Source organism: Fulmarus glacialis, unplaced genomic scaffold (genome assembly GCF_000690835.1).
Source record: "Fulmarus glacialis isolate BGI_N327 unplaced genomic scaffold, ASM69083v1 scaffold4364, whole genome shotgun sequence".
Classification (NCBI taxonomy): Eukaryota; Metazoa; Chordata; class Aves; order Procellariiformes; family Procellariidae; genus Fulmarus; species Fulmarus glacialis.
The window spans coordinates 88,514-106,050 of NW_009209817.1; the positions used below are offsets into that span (position 1 = coordinate 88,514).

Below are 17,537 nucleotides of genomic sequence, written 5' to 3' on the forward strand. Positions count from 1 at the left end.
CAGAAAGGTCTAAATGCCTGTGGGAGATGCAAATGCCTTGTTCCCTTGGGCATAGAACAAGCTGGTAGTCAGAGGCTATCAAGGTGAACTTCCCTGGTTTTATTTTAGACCCAGCCCCTCCCAGAAGTCAGGATGAGACACTGAGGTTTACAGGCAGTGGTCAGCGCTTTGGGCTGCTATGTGACACACCGCGGTAGCGCCTGGTCCCTTGCTCTCTGAATGATCTGCAGTGACGGTAGCCCCTCCTGTCCCCTAGATCCACGCAAAGCACACAGGGGTGCTTATCTTCCAGCTCTTTCCTTGTGAGGGAGCAGCGCTTGCCCCTGCTCCCTGTACTGCCCCGTACCTCTCTCCAAGGAAGATTTCTGAGACCCTTTCCTTTTCTCAGACTTTCTCCGAAAGGGTTCAGGGGAGGGACAGGGGGTTCCTACTGGCACCATCCGATGCTGTGAAGTTCCCTGTGAACTACGTGGGTTTTTTTCCTTTCCTGATAGCGTAGTGAAAAAGCATGTGAAAGAAACCAGCCAAGATCTAGGTTACAGATGAAGGCCATTATGCTGCAGCAACACAGGCTCGCTTTCTTTTTAGCCGAGAAGAAGTTAATCCTCGGGGAGCTGTTATTTCGCTGGCAGCTCCAGTGGGAATGTTCACAGTGCTCCGTTTGGCTACCGATAGGCTCAGATAAGTGACTTTTACAAGGCTCCAAATAGGGCCGAGCCACGGTATGCCAAAAATCCAGCCACACAGAAAGAAAGGATGTGTTCTCAAATTAGCTAGCAAGTTTTCTCTTGCTTTGGAGAATGATAGTGACCCAGTCATCTACGATAAGATCTTATTTGAAAGTAAATGAAATAGTACTTGTACAACTTAGAGTCACTGGCTTTGAGGCAGTGATTTTGAATTGATGAGAATTTCCTCTTCTATCTAGCCCTATTTAAGATGTCTCTTGTGCTCGTGTTATTTAGCTCTCCTCACACTCTTCAGTGCAGTAATAGTTTACATAGCATTTACACTTTTTAATAATATTTATGTTGTCAGTGGTCTTCTAAGCTTATTACTTTAAATTTTAGTGCAAAACGTATTATTTCTCTTTTTCATAACCCTCTTTAAAAGAACAAACAAAGCCAGTATGCTGTCTGAAACTTGTGGGAACGTGAGGCAGAGGCTCAGATGCCTTAGGCTAAGCCATTGGAAGGTGAAATGGGCCCAAATTGGTATGCTGCTTTTACATTCTTACTCTTTTAGTCTTTATTTATGCTTAAGTACCATTAAAATAAATGTTGTTTAGACCGCAAAGGCAAGCACTTAAACAGAAATTGCAGAATTCGAGTTGTCTATGTACTGAAGGATCTAATTTGACACCACAACGTGACTATGAAATGATATCTCTTTTTCCCAAGGGACCCCATACTAGGTCCTTTGCTGGATATACTGCGAGTTTTTTGTTTAAACACTATTGTCATTCATTCCTATATGAATCCTTCCTTATTCTCCATGCCAGTTTTGCCATGTGACCTCTCTCCCTCACCCTCCCTACAGCATTCCCCTCTCCATATAGTATACGTGCATTGCAGGCTGTCCAGCAGTCTCACTGCATGCCAATGAAGCGATGCTGTTGAGGGTAGGAGCTTCTCATGGGAGAGTGGCCTTCACTGCTAAAAACTGTGAAAAACCATCAGTAACCTGAAACCAACAAAACACAGTGTTTGGGAATATTATTGGCAATTTGCCCTACCGGATTAAAACCAATGATGTACATGGAACAGCCTTCAAGTAGAATATATAAACTAATCTTGGGGAAAGATCTGGCAACCATGTCACCAACTCCCAAGGGACTTCCCTAACCACTGGAGTAATGAGTCCTGCCAGTTCTCAAGTTCGTCTTTGAAAATTGTGACTTTTCTTAGTAGGAGGAAAAGCAGAGTCAGATACTCTTGCCAAGTAACCTACAGCTTAGGCTGGAAGGTAGGCTGTGTGGGTTTGAACTTGCTCAGCAGAAGTTAGAATTGAATCTGGGACCCTGCAAACACTCTAGCTATTAAATTCCTGAATAGAAGAACCCTGTTACAGCCATTTCTTAATGAATGCAATAACCAACAGTATGTTTTGCACATAATAGGCATGTACATGATATTCTGTGAGTACACATCCTGGATCAGATCCCCCTCAGTGCGTTCTAGCTGGAGGAACATCTCATTAGATATTCCCGATCGCTCATAGGCATTTGACAGAAGAATGATTTCTCAGCCCGTTTGATATTGAATCACATCTGTGTTTACTGAGATACAGACCTTCGCTTGTAAAAATGGAAACTTCTACAGTATTATGTCCATAGGGTAACATAAGAGATAAAAAAATGATTTTTTGGTCTTTGGTGTCTAAATTCTTCCTAAGATCTCAGTTTACACAGGATACGGACCTTTCCCTCTTTGTATTTGTTATCTATATCATGATGATGGTGATGATAATATAATTATATATTATCTATAATAACTACTAATAGCTACCTCATAGGGGTATTGGAAAGAGTACATTAAAATAAAGTTGTGTTCAGATAACTACCACAATGGAAGACTACTTAGTGTCAGACAAAATATTCTGGCTGGGGAAATGGCCATTCGCTAATTAAGATAAGGTACAGTATAGCAACACATTCTCCAATTTCTGCTCTGCCACCTCTCTCCTACTTTATGTTGTCTCCCAAAATGTGTAACAGAACAGAGAGTTAAAAAGCAGAGATGAAAAAGTACTGGTATTTCCTCTCATTTCACATGGAGCAAATCCTTAATAACTCACAGCAAGATAAACAAGAGGGAGGGAGAAGTCAGCCAGTAAAGACAGACCCAACTGCAAAGATGCAAAGCAGTCAGAAAGTTATTAAGCAGGGAGGAATTTTTACCACTACAAGTCAATTAACAAAAGTTTGTCTCACAACTGGATGTTTCTAAAATGTACACCCATACACACATTCAAGCATGCATAGATATAGGGGTAGGATTAAAAAGGCTACGCTAAACTGATGTCTATGACATATGTGGAAAATCACATAAAACCATGAACCGACAATTTTCATATAGATGAATGGATCTTGCAGAGAGCAAAAATATCTCCTTCCACGTGGTAGCTTTCTCCCCAGGTTGGCGTAACACCGTGTCTGCTTTAGTCTTCAGTTCCTATTTGAATAAGGAGTGAGCGGGATTAATAGCCAGCTCCCGCATTAATGATCTGTGGTAAAAACATATACATAACTCAGATGCCATTTTCTCACTCTCTTTTTGAGAACATTTAGGCCTTGGAGTAAACATTTATTCTAAACAATGCAGGAGGAATGTGACTGCTCAGCATTGCCTAGGATTAGTGGGGAGGGCTGGAGTATAGCTTTAGTTACAGTAAAGAAATATGTGATAGGAGAAGTATATTTTGACAAGGATAATATTATTAACTGTACAAAGACTTGCCTCGTTAACCCTTAGAGAGATTTCTGGGTAATTTTTTAATATTATATGAAGTAGCACTGCTTGCCACACCAGTATAGTTTCCAAGTCACACTGTGGTGCCAAATGTGCTGTCTTAAAGAGGGTGGAGAAAAATCAATGCTCTGCTCACTGAGGAGGCCAGATCATCAGCTGCAGCAGGATGGCAAATCATCATTATTGTCATTGAAGGGGTCTAAACCTTAATAAGGCTCTATCTTATTAAAATCACCATAATAATTGTCACAAAAGCTTTTGTTAACTGTTGTGCATTCAAGATTAATGAGCTGCTGTCAGTTTTAAGTCATTTTAGTTGGGGTTGTCTTTACCTCCTGACTATGCACTCTTGTGTATGTTGGTGTGAGCTGTTAAAAGACTGCTCTGTGCCAACGCTCACATAGTTGGCTGGATTTCGGTGACATTTTTTATGATTCCTGTAACTGGAGGCGAGAACTCCTGACTGATACAAAAAAAAAAAATGTTTGTGTATAAACCCATTCAGCTATGTGAAGCATTTTCGTTTTCTATTTATTATATGTGCTGTGCTAATTCTGTCTGTTCTTAACATCCCTTTAATTAAAGGAGAGTTTTCTACTCTTTTTGTTTCGTAATAATCATATCCCTGTCCTTTAATCTGTCCACCACTTGTTGTGCACTTGAGGCTCTCCTCCTGACTGTAGCTGTTAGTCCATGAGTACAAACACCCCATAGGTTGGGGGCCACAGCATGAACTGGGTGCTGTGGAGGCAGACAGAAAGTTATGTCTCTAGGCTTCAAAGAAACTCATCTAAACACATAGGGCAGGTAAGGCACTGGAGAGGTGGTGACAGGAACCATAAGATGCGCTTTGCCTCCATAGCTGGGCAGGCACCACAATCGCCTTAGGTAGCTGCATACGCTTGCTGCAACAACAGCTTGTAATTTTTCTATATAAAGCTCTACTCCCTCTCAACTCCTAAAAATTGTTTTGTTCTTGTTGGAATTGCCTTTCATCCCTCTGGCCTTATCTATTGCGTTATGCCAGCTGCAGCTATGAAAACGCTCTCTGATTCAACCACATCATGCCATTCTCAAGTCTTTAGGCAGTTTCTGTGTTGCTAAAGGCTTGAGATCTAGACAATTTGTTTTTTCTTCCCACGGAATGGTTTAGGGGCCTTTATCATTTACTAGATTTTTCAGATCTTGGAAATCAGCCATAAATATGCAAAGGCAAAGGACCAAGCTCAGAAAAAACAGAAATCATCTTTAAGTTAACCAAAATTCAGCTAAAAGACTCAAAAAAGAACAAAGGAATTTTTGGAACTGCATGTGCTGCACTGGGACAGACTGTTCCCACGAAATGTAATCTAGAAGATAAGCACAAAGTCCATATGTCTAGAGAGACCTTCCTTGGTGCTCTGGGGTCTTTGGGTGGGCACATCACCTTTTTAAGGGAATTCATCCATTCATTCAGCTCAGGAGTAGGCATACTGAACAAATGCATGAACTTCTTGCCCCAAAGATGCCCTCAAGTGTCAATATGCCTATTACTAGGTTTTTAATACAGTAATTCCCTGACAAAATTTTGTAATCTGTGTTATTTAGGAGTTCTGACAAGATGATAAAAGTGCTTTCTTCCTGCATGAAGATCTATGATTTTTTTTTTTTTTTTCCCATTAATGTGAGCTTTCAGGTTCTTGAATTTATTATCTGCTACTTCAGTTTTATTTTCTTCAATTGGCACAGCTATAACACAAAGTAGAACATTGCGTGTATCAGGAGTAATCCAAGTGGAAAAGACACAGCAAACTCCAGGATACTTCTGCAAGTCACATGTATAGGGCTTTTTTGGTACAAAGGTGGATAAACTTGGCAGTTTAATCCTGTTAGGAGTTAAGCTTTTTCCATATGTCCTGATTTTCCTGAAAAGAAGAAAGAAAGAAAAATGTTTATCTGTTTTGCTCATCCTTTCCCCCATTTATTTGGCAGGAGTTTGTAATGTGAGGAGACACAATGAGCCAAATGCATCCCTAGAACTGCAGAGGTCACACCAGGCCCTACATTGGCTTATTAAATTTCTATAAATATCCAGCTATCCTTTGATTATTTTTTTTTCTCCCCGCAATCACGTACCGTTTCCTTTTCTAAGATGTGTGTTTATATATAATTTTTTTTTAAATTGTATTTGCTTATCATGAAAATGAACATTTCAGTCAAGGCAAAGAGCAGAATTGGTAGGCTGCTCCTCTCCCATGACATTGATGAGATGGTGCCTGTTAACAGCTTAGGGTATTTGATCCCACTCTGCAAATCTGCTGGTATTGATATGAAGAGCATGTAGATGTGTGCAAACAACCACGTTTAGTATTTCCAATACTTCTTGCAAAAATTAATTTTAAATTCATTTATTGAAAATAAACACAGAACGGGGCCACAAGATCATGCAGGCAATGGCATTTTATATATAAATCATACCCTCTTCTCCAGGGACATGGTTGTTATGAAATCCTATCTCGACTCAAATCAGTGGGAGCTTTATCAGCAACTCTATGAGTCTGGGTTGCACCTATGCTGTTGAATCCAATCAGCATGTAAATGACATATTCTCACCAAAGCCAAGTGACAGTGCATAGGCGTTTTGTTTTGTTTTCCTAGTGATAAGCCTACCCTTGCCAACGGGATATTGAACAGGGTCTTGAATATGAGGCTAGGAACTCAAAACCATGATCCCATCTCTAACACAAACCTTTTCACAGAATTGTTAGAATGAACAGTTATGCTCATAAAACTCTACATTTAAAGGATTAATGGTTTTCTTATCTCACAAATCTGTCACAGATCACCAATATCTGCTAAGTTTAGTGACCAACATGAGTTTGAGTACACTATTTCTTCTAAATTTCACAGACAATCATTGTAGCTCAAACAAAACGAACAGATCTCTCTATTTCACCTCCTGAAGAGGCTGAGTTGCAATGCTCTAGCTGAACTGAAAGGTTTGTGCAGGCATTGAAGAAGAAAGGAGTTGCCCTGCAGACCATCTATGACTAGTGATGCTACTGTCCCCAACGTGTTGGGACTGGGAACTTAAACCTCTGATGCTACCTGCTTAGGTTTTTGCTAGGCCTAGCTTACTGGGCTGTGTAGCCTGGCTTCATATCACATAGGGTAATGGGAACTTTGGCCAACATCTCTAGTCAAAACCGGGGGAGACTGAAGATCATTTGAGGGTCAGGGTTTTTCAGGCTGGGGCTTGAGAAATATGGCTGCCTGACTATATTTGTTCCAAACTTATCATTCATTAAAAAAAAACAACCAAAAAAACAGAATGCCAAAACAGAATCCCTTGTGAAAAAGGGGGTGTTTGTATCATACAATGGACAGTAGGTTGAGTATATAAAATTATATAAAAAGAAGTATGAAGAAAATTGGCTAAAACTGTTTGTGTGAATGAAGATAGAATGAATTTTGGAGTGAAAATATAAATTAAATTCCTCCCACATACTATTTAAGATGTGGTGTCAGGTTCTTCAGTAGGTTTAAATTTCCATTTGTGTGGTTCTCTTGCCTAGTTATCAGTAAAAAATTTTAAAGCACCAAAAGAAAAGTAAACTCATGGCCACACATTAGTTTCTTGTTCTAGACCATATATAGTAGGAAAGTACTCTGTTAATAGTTATCTGTGCTTTATGAGAACTAAAATATCTATCATGATTGGTCAATACAACTAAACAGACTGATAAATAAATATCCCTTTGGTATGTTCACTAATGACAAACTGATTCTTCTTCAACCTGCTTCTTCATCCTGAGTGATTTGCTGGTAACTCTGGCTGAACTCTAGCTAGAGTTATGTTTATCTTGTTATTTTAAATTTAAATGATTCGATAGCAGTTGAAAGTTTGGTATTTTACTATTGTATAGGATGTCATTTGAATTTTGAATTAATTTACATTGGCTTCTATCTGTGCGTGGAGTTTTAAAAAAGAACCAAAAACTACATTAAGCCAACTAAGAATAGAAGCTGTGACTCAAAAGGCTTTGAGATTAGTTGAAATTGTTACATTAGGAGAGTAAGGACTATTTTTAAACGAAAGAAAAAAAAAAAAGAGAGAAGTGTTAGGCTATAGTCAGTCATTAATCATCAAAATGAGTTTCCAGTGTGAAATAATTAGCCAGATTTAGAACGAGGACAAAGTCCAAATGAGATATATGTCCTAATGTACAATGGATCACAGTGTGAGGTCTCTGCAGCCCCAGCTCCAAGTTGTGCAGTCAGTCCTAATATAGAATAGCATGGTGGTCTGCCAGATCATATTCTTCTGTTCTGACTGTCATGATTATGGATAGCCATTAATGACAATTCCATTTCGCAAAGAAAATTTTTGAGAATTTCTGTGTTGGGTTTTTTTGTTGTTGTTTGGGGTTTGGTTTTTTTTACTGTCCCAAAAGCTTGTGGTTAAGATATTCAGTTCAACAGTTTGAAGTCTGGATTTACATCTATGCTCTGTTTCATTTGGAACAAGAATTTGAACCAAATCAATCATAACCTGGGTATTTTTGTTCTAAATTCTGACGTTCTTATCTTTTACTCTTCCCCATTGAAGCTGTTCTTTGTATGCGAAAGTAGCCACAGTTCTATAGAGAGAGCAGTGGAGTATCTAACGGCTAAGAAATCCCTTTCTCTCTTTCTTACTTGGAAACATTTAAATGGAAATTCCATCTCAGGCTTAAGGAAAATTTTCTCAGAACCAATACCTTCCCAATTCAATGGGTTGGCACTGTACAATGAAAAATCCCAGCAAGTGATATTTCAGGGTCTGCTATTAAATTGTTGGCTATGAATGTCACAAAGGTTCTGATTTTACTACCTGTTTTTCTGTAAACTGGATAACTGAACTCCAGTAGTGCCTCCTTCTGAAGTGAAGTAATAATTCTCCAAGGGGAGCTCAAAGTGGTAGGGTCTGGCTCCTAGTTTCCCCATGGCTCAATTTACCAGCCTGTCATACTGTCACATAAGAGAGCTGTGAATCTGTTTCTAAAAATGTTGACATCTTAAAAAGAAAACGTATACACAGAAGATCTGAAGCAATACCTTTGCATGAAGTACTAGTCCCGTGAAGTCACCAAAGCCAAGATTTCATCCTTAACACGTAACTACATTCACCGTTGTTATTAAAATAACAGATCTGTTCCTTGGAAAGAGACTTCTGTAGGGGAAGTTAGTTGCTATTAGTTTGTCTTCCTTAAAAACACTTTAAAGATCCCTTTTGCCACTGCCTCTGCAGTCCTCCCTTTTATCAAAGTGTCCTCTGAAGTCCACCAGTTGCTGGGCATTGCGCTTCCCCATTTAGAGTTGATGCTGTTGAGTCACCTATATGGCACCCTGGGGTTTCAGGAGTGCAGTTTGGAGCAGCTCAGCAAAGAAAAACCTCCCTGCAGAGCTAACAGGGTACAACAGCAAAGCTGGACATGCTTATCTGTCACTCTTCTCTTTCTCTCACTTCACTTTTCTTCCAAAGAAAACAATATCACTACCTGGTGCTCCCTTGAGTATGCTCAGAGCTCCTACAAGTCTCCAAAACCCTTGTTTGGGTGTTTCTGGCCATTTTGCACTCCCCCTCCCCAATCAGAATTTGAAGGAGGAGACCGAAATGTTCCCCTGATATTTTCCATCTATTTGCCATCTAGATGTTTCACAGTTGTCTTTACTGCTGTTCTGTGCACATATATTTGTGCCTCTTTCCCCTCTTAGTTTTATGTTTTCTTTCTCATCCTCTTACTCACTGGCCAGGGCGTGGTCGCATCAACCAGAAATATTGAAAGCAGCCCATGAAATTGTAGAGTTTTGTGCCACCTTATGTCTCTGTATCAAACCCATTACAGTTGTACAAATGATTTCAATCCTAATAAGTTCTCTGTTCAGAGTTTGCTGAATTTTAGTCTGGGCTGTGACCTTAACAGATTTCACCTCTAGAAACATGAGGGCTGAGAACACAGTCTCATTTGGGGGGAAACCCTCGGTCCCAGCTCACTTGTTTTAGATTTAGAGCGAAGTTCATCTCTGCTATGCCTTTCCTAAATGGGTACCTTTGTCCCTTCACTGCATCTTAACTAATTTCATGTCCTTTATTCTATTCAAAACTGACTCTCTATTGAAAAGAAAATAGCTCCTTTAAGTATATGGTACCTTTGCTGCAATACCGACACTAAACATTGCTGTAATATACTGGGCCAAGCAAATTATTTTTAAAGCAAAATTATTAAACTATGATCTTGCTTAATCCTTCTATAAACATTTGGGGAAGAAAAATATGCTTTAATCTTGTTTCAGTTCTACATTTTTTTGGTGAATAATCTGTAAATAATTCACTTTCCAGATGCAAAGTATTACTGAGGTATTATGATAAGACTAAGGAAAATACAAGCAAAGATGTATTTCATTTAGAGGGTTTTGTGTTTGTTTTGCAAAACAGAGGCTTTGGTGCCACCACTCATAAAATGTAGAGGAGTCATCTTGCTTTCAGTCCACCTGCCCGAAATGGTTTGAACTACAAGCCTTGTTCCATTAGAGGCAATATCAGGATCATATCAATGCTGCTGCATTTCATGTCCAAAGATAAAGTAGTTTCAGTTGTGTCACCTTTAGACAACAACCTCTGCAGATGAAATCTTGCTGAGTGGATCTGGGATTTGTTTGTCCTAGCCGCACAGACATCTGTTCCTTTTCCCAGGTCCCCTGATGTTGTCTGCCTTCATGCAGCATTTAACCAAGTCAATAAGACCTTTGTCTAAATGTAGGATACAGAAAATGCTATTGGACTCCATACCAGAAATGTCTCCTTCTGAGCTGTGGTTCAAAGCTATGTGTTGAGCATAGTTTAGTTATAATTTTATTAGTAGAAGTTGCCCAATGTTTTTCTGCAGGACTTGAATATGTTGAATTGTGTAACCTTTGTTACTAGGTCCTGCAATTGTTGTCTCTGAATTGTTGAAATATTCCTTATTATATGTGTTAATTATTACATGGAAGTAAACAACAATTATTCTTTCTTAAATCTGATCTAGGTGATTATCTCAAGCTGTTTTGACTTGACTGCCATATAAAACTTGGGGAGAACAGACTGTATGAACCAAAACCACCCAGCCAGCAGAGAAATTAGATTAAAACTATGTCTAAGAGAAATCTTCATAAACATCTCCTATTACATCTTTCCTTATCCAAAAATTTAGGGCAGAATGCTGGCCCCAATGAAGTCAATGGAAAAACTCCAACTGTTAAGAAGGGCCAGGATTTTATTCCAGATCTGTGAAATAAACCATAATTAACCTTCCATCACGGTTGCCAGATTCCATATTACCACTTGCTTCCACTTTCTGAATTTAATTTTAGTGAAAATCTGTTCAAAACTTAAGAGGCATTTAAAGAATAGCCAAGTGGCTTTCTCCCTCTATCACTTTCTCTTATTTAGAGAAATATGCCCTGCTGCCTTCCACAATTTGCTCTTGTAACAAATGTTAAAGACCCTACATTAACTTAATGGCAAATTCGCCTTGTTATATTGCTTGCTCTTCTTTTATGTTCTGAATTGAAAAAGCCCCACAGCTCACCACACTCTAATTAATGGTCATTAATTATTTAAAGCTTTGCTTCATTCTCTGAATTAAATTAGCTCCCTTTCTCCCCCCAGTAAATCAATGATGGTTTTAATTACCTTTATATAAATATTTTTTTAGTTCAGGTCAGGAGTTCTTGCTGGATGTTCAGTATGCATTTGGACTGCCATTCTACCCGAAGTATGAAGAACAATTTACTCTGGAAGAAAAGAGCCTTTCCTTGCAAATTATGCAGTATATCTCCAATTTTGTAAACTCTGGGTAAGCATGTGACATTTAAGAATTATTATGATTGGGGAGGTGGGGAGGAGTAGAGGGAATGTAGTCCATATACTGCACTCACTCAAACAGCCTCCATTTCCTCTAGCAATTTGTAATCCTACAGAGGTGGCTTTGGTCAACACTGTTGGAAAGTCATGGCCAAGTTGTCAAGCAGATACCAGAGATTTGTAGTATGATGCTTAGCTAGAAGTAATAGGAATTTTATCTCCGTGGAGAAGCTGCAAATTCTACTTACATATACGGGGGCTATAAAGGCCTTGGTGTTGTTTCCAGAGCTTCCAGGACCCCAGTTCTGAAGGGTCTTGGCTAAGAGTTCCCTTATTCCCAGAAGAAAGGGGAAAGCACATGAAGACACAGTGCATCCTTTACCAACTACCCTGCGAACAACCCTCAGCTTTACTGTGCTGTGGCCATGCTCGAGAATGAGGAGTATGTCTGGAAAGCTAGTGTGGGAACTGTGACTTTATGTGCTTTTTAGAGTACCTTGGGTTGCTTTGGGACCGAGGCCTGTTGAGGGTGTTCATGAGCCTGTGTCTGTACAGGTTCTGTGTACCTGTGCCCTAGGAAGTGAACCAGACTAACAAGTTACTGTCAGGTGAGACACCGTGAATGATTCACGAGTCTGGACTGAATTTGAACCCTACTAGTCAGAGAGACTGGATACACATTTCCCTGACCCAGCCGATCTCCTTCTGCATTTTACTGTTCATGTCATTGTTTTCTAATGATCGTTTCTCCCATTCCCTTAGAAATCCAAACTACCCTCATAGTTTCTCAAGAAGAATGTCAGGGGTGATGCCCCCCTGGCCTATGTATCTGCCAAACGATGATGGTGATAACTACAAGGAGTTCACTGTTTCCTTGCCAACTCTTAAAGGATTAAAAAAAGCAGACTGTTCCTTTTGGTCTGATTATATCAGAAGACTGAAAGCATCCACAGGTGAGCAGAATCTTTTCTGTCATTAAATAAAACCTAAATTCTCTGCTTAATGTTTCCTTCTGCCTCTAGTCCTGTTAATATTATAGTTTTGTCAGTATGGAAAAATACTTTTCATAGATGAAACATCTTGCACTGTCCAGGGTATATGATTGAGACTCTCCTGATGCAACACTAAACAAATTTATTTTAGAGAAGATAATGTGTAATAAAGTTTCATTGTCCTGGAGTTAGAGCAAGAGAAATCTTCCTGCAGTGAATATAGAAGATATGATGAAGATATGAAGATATGAAGATGATATCTTCTAATAGTTTGCTCTCTATTTGCAGTCATAATATAGACTTTGACTAAACTGGAAGTGGCCTCTTTTACGTACTGGAAGTACCTAACATGAGAATGTTGAGATTCATATTACTTAGGAGGAGCACAGTAACTTCACTGTAAAGTTTCAATTGAGGCCTTTAGATATATCTCAATATGGATCCTGCATGCTTTGACTTCACACTAGATAGTTTCTTTGGTGTTTTTTATAGCTGTGATGGTTATGTCCCTTGTACTTTTCCTTTGTCTCCATAAATTTCCATGCAGTTGTGAGATTCCTTCAATTTTTTTACTGCTTAGAACAGTAAGAAGAAGTCTACTGAGATTTCGATCTGCTGCTCTGCCCTAAATACTCAATTTATTCTGGTAAATAAACTCCCCTTCGTGTCTGTGTATGTTGTAAATAAATTTGGAAAGCCTTAAAAAAAGCAGACAAAACCATCCCTTTTTGGCAGGCTGAGATGTTTTGAATTGTTCTTGGAGGCCTGCAAGCTTACAAGTGTTTTTTATATCCTAAAGACTCATCTTCACAGTGAACACAGTCCAGGCCCTTTCTGCTTTGGAGGGCAGTTGCATTTCTGTGAACAAAATGTACTCTCCAAGACATTGAGCTACCTAGGCTATCTATGCCTGACAGACCACCTCAATTGGACTGAGGCTGATGTTTGATTAACACCAAATTATAATGTCTCAGAACCATCAAGTTCTGATACAAACACAAAGCATCAATGTTTTTGTTCAAGAGTTAGCCTAAAACATTACTCATGGTCTTTCTTCAAAAGTGGACTCAATATTTTGCTGTAGGCCTTTTCATCAGTTTCTTGGTATCAGTTTCTTGGTGTCTTTAAAGTTCAGAGAGAATATTTTGATCCCTCTGATGGCTTTCTGCTGGTTGAGATATTCCTAATTTGCAAAGCTTGATTCTGATGTTTAATCAGTCCAGGGTATAGCATCTAGATCTTTTGGGACTTAATCTCGCAGCATTATGGCTGGGTAATGCCAGACTGAGTTGAAGTCACAGCTCTGGTAGAACGTCTGTTGACCGAGCACCACGGACAGAGGCTACTCCCAACATTTACAGAAAATCCTGAAAAAAGGTGTGAAAATATCTACCAGGGCAGATTGGTTTTGAGATGGAAAAGGTTTAAAACCATCTAAACTGGCGTAAGAACACAACAACATTCGTGTATGGGTCAGTCCAATGGTCTGTCTAGCTCAATATCCTGCTCTCGTCAGTGGCCAAAACAAACTACTTGAATGTTAAACATAAAAATTGAGAGAGAGCAAGAAAAACACACTGAAAGAGTTCACAAAGATGAGTCAGGTTTTTGAAAACAAGCCACACAGTGTGAGATTTATGGAGTATAGATTGTCAAGGAGAAGATTTAAAAAGTACATGTCAACATGTTGTTCTGCAAGCAGAAGTGAGTACATCCTGCCTGCTCTTCAAGCCAGTATTTACTTGGCCTCGGCACCATGGTAATGCAGCTACACAGTTCACTTCTACTAAATTCCATCTCATAGCAACGTTGGCTTGTCACCTTGCTTCAGTAGTCATCTTTAATCCTATCTCACCTTAGAATACTGAAAGTTCTGATATGACTTCTACTTAAATAGGCATCACATCAAACCCATTTCTGGTCCAGACCTCAGCATGGGATGGTAACTGACAGAGACTTCTGCTGTGGGTGTCTTGAAAACAAACTGAGCCCACCTCCTTGAGAAAAAAGATTCATAATGTTCATCAGTTCAGCTAGAAGGACTGTATGAACTTCAGATACTGATGCTGAACACTTTCATTTTCTTTTTGAGAGGAGGTTGTGCCAAAATTCATGCCAAAGCAGTGTCAGTCCATCAGTACAAGTTCATCACTTGCATTGCTCCCCAAAATCACATTTTGCAGGAGTGGGTAAGTGAGACTATAGAATGTGTTCAGTCAAGAGAATGGAAATCTTCCTTTTTTTTTAAGTCCCTAAGCATCATGTTGCTGCTTGGTTGGTGTGCCTCCTTGCACCAGAGGTAGCTTGCTGTACATCCCTTCAGACCTGAAGCACTGCATCTCTGTTGTTACCTAACCTGCTCCAGACTTTGTTCCTGGAGTGCTGCCAGGCTGTCATATGGGATCCTGCATGATGTTGGATGCTAAATTTGAAAGAGCAATGCTGCAAACCATTTTTGGATGATGTACCTTGCACTCCATCCTGAGGGGGAACTGTTTGTCAGTCAGCTACTGTGAGATCCAATCTAACACATACTTAGTGGAAAAAAGAGCAGTTTCCTGCCTTTCAATAATTATAAATCTTCATGATAGTGTTTTTGGATTGTATGATACACTGTTCATTCTGACTGCTGAGTCTCAGTTGTGGGTTGCAGTTTGTGGCCTCATGCCAAGTAGATGGAGTTTACAAGTGTGGCAGCAAGAGGCATTGCTAATGAAACAATCCAGTTCTCACGTCCAAGTGCAAAGCTGTAGAGAGTCTATTCTGATGCAGTCTCAGACAACTGTAATGAATCCTGTTTTGTCCATCTCACCTCTTCCTTCAAATCAATATCTTTCCAGCTTCATATATCATCTGTGATATATAAGCAAAAAAACCCCAACATATTTCAGTAAAATGGAGAAGAACTGGACAAACCAGTGATCATAAAATTTAACTGCCACTGGCTTTTCAAAATTTGTTCTTGATCCGTTGTTTACTGCCATGTGAAACGGCTTGACTTAGAAATGTCAAATTAGGGATAACTAAAGGCTCAAAGCTCAATATCTTAGATGCTAGGTCTCAGTCCAACAGAGAACTGAGTTACTCCTAAACTCATAAATTGCAGTTTCTGGAAGAAAGCCTCTCATATTTAGAATCTCTTGTACAGCTGAAGTTAAATGTCTTTTAGGTTATTCACTGCTGGATCTAGAAGCTGTTATGTATATATCCAGCTTAACTGTTACCTGTAATTTTCTTTCCATTTAGCTAATATATTGTCCAAGTTGAAGTAGGTGTTTCATTTTGTGATCAGACTGCAATATTTAATGACAGAATGTATCATTTATTCCTAACATATAATTGAAATATGTATTGTCATAATTGAAGATAATTTAACAAAAGTAATTTCATAAATGCAATGATTCTTCATGGTATTTGCTGGCAGTGCCTTTACAAATTATGGAGGAAAGTTTGAATCTGTTTCATTGCAGATGATCTATAAATCTGTTGAAGTTTTGTTTGAAACCAGTTTGTAAAGTTGGCATTTGGGGGGGCAGTTTACCTGGGGAGTTATGAGAGTGATGGTGCTTGAAAAGGTTTGGATTTAGTAAATGGAGTTCCCATGGTTGCATTTCAAAAACATGCTTTATATTCTGAATCATGATGGTTTCCATGGGAAACATCAAAACGAGAAACAAGAAGAGTGGCCATTGTGGAAAAAAGCTGTGGATGGCTTTTTCCAGGGAATGTGTTAACAACTTGAAATTCAGTTAAAAACAGGAGCTCCAGAATGTTTATGCATATTCAGACAGTATGTCTGAATGCTTAAATTCCCCTTGCATAGTGTGGTGGACTGTGCTGCATAACAGTGAGTCCCTTTATAAGGGGCCTCTCACTGCATCCCAAATAGGTAGACTTGGATCCAGTCTACACCTCTTACTCATCTAACTGGTATCTAAACAGAACCAGTCCTCCTAAAATAAGTGCCTCTGTAAGCAGTGTTGCAAATGGGGAGAAGGAGATACCTTTAGTGTCTCCAAAGTGAAATCTTGTCTGCCTAACTCATGTGCCTAAATTTAGACATTTAGGCATACTTTACATGTTCAATTTAGCCAGACTGGACCCCAGCTGTAGAAGATTCAACGGCTAGCAAAGCTGAAGCCTTCTCCATTAGCTGAGACACCATGTGTAGCCACAAAAAAGTCCAAATAAAGCAACAGTGTTCATAGTCAGACTTGAATCAAGACCGAATCAGGAATGTTGTGGTTAGCATTCATCTTTTACCCATTCTATTCACACCTTCTTTTTGGAAATCTCCACTAGAAACAGATTCCTTTAGTATGAGGGACATCTGTGCAGCAACGAGAGCACTCTGGGTACGATACATTAAATAAACACCATCAGTACACTTTTGGTCTTGTTGAGACAACTGCACATCTGAAACAGGGTGGAAGACTAAAATCACAAAAGGTAAAGAATACGGAAGAAGAGATCTATCAGAGCTGGGTGCTTGGGGCTTTATGTATTCCAGACAGACAAAAGACATTCCTGCCTGGTAGGTAAGTATCAGGAGATAATACAAAAAAGAGAACAAGTCTTGCACAGGTGGAGTGCAAACCATTATGCATTCCAGTCGCAGTTTCTTGAAGCATGCTGGAAGCATGATAATTAATTACCATTAGTTGATCTGTCATTACCCTAAAGCATTTTGCAAATGGACTGCAAACTGAGAAAAATAGCTTCCTGAACATTTATAGCTGCATAAAAAGGCTCTTAAGTGTCATTGACAAACTGTGTACCTTCTAGCTTGCTGCATCAAAGATATGACATTTATTTTAATCTTAATTATATTGTCTTTTCAGGAAGTGCAAGTAATGGAGAGCTATCTGCAGAAAGCAGCTCTAGTGAAGCTCCCAGTGAAGGACTTACGTCCCGGGAGAGACAGCCACTGGGAGACAAGGTGGCTTACAGCAGATGATAGAAAACCACAGTGCTATTGGATGGGTTTGTCACACAATTGTACATCCATACAACTGTGTCACACCAGATGAACAAGTTGCTTCCTTTAGTTAACTTTCTCAATAAGCAAAGTAGACCTTTCAAGAAAGTAGTTTTCAAGAAAATTGTTGAATATGGCACAAAACAAGCCCTACATCTATTATTTTAAGTCAAAAAAACTGTAATTTGAAAAATGAAGTATCAATAAAAACTGCAAAACCCAAACAAAAG

General features: G+C 39.2%; 1 protein-coding gene across 1 annotated transcript in view; it reads left to right on the forward strand.

Moving 5' to 3' along the window:
• LOC104076177 (thyroglobulin-like) overlaps positions 1-17,286 on the forward strand; it is a gene marked incomplete at its 5' end in the record, with an annotated part of 103,803 nt that extends 86,517 nt beyond the window's left edge. The window contains 4 exons of the mRNA XM_009576948.1: positions 7,575-7,584; positions 11,189-11,329; positions 12,100-12,290; positions 17,171-17,286. Coding sequence (XP_009575243.1) covers positions 7,575-7,584; positions 11,189-11,329; positions 12,100-12,290; positions 17,171-17,286 — 458 coding nt within the window. The remainder of the gene's footprint in view (positions 1-7,574; positions 7,585-11,188; positions 11,330-12,099; positions 12,291-17,170) is intronic.
• Positions 17,287-17,537: the final 251 nt, after the last annotated feature.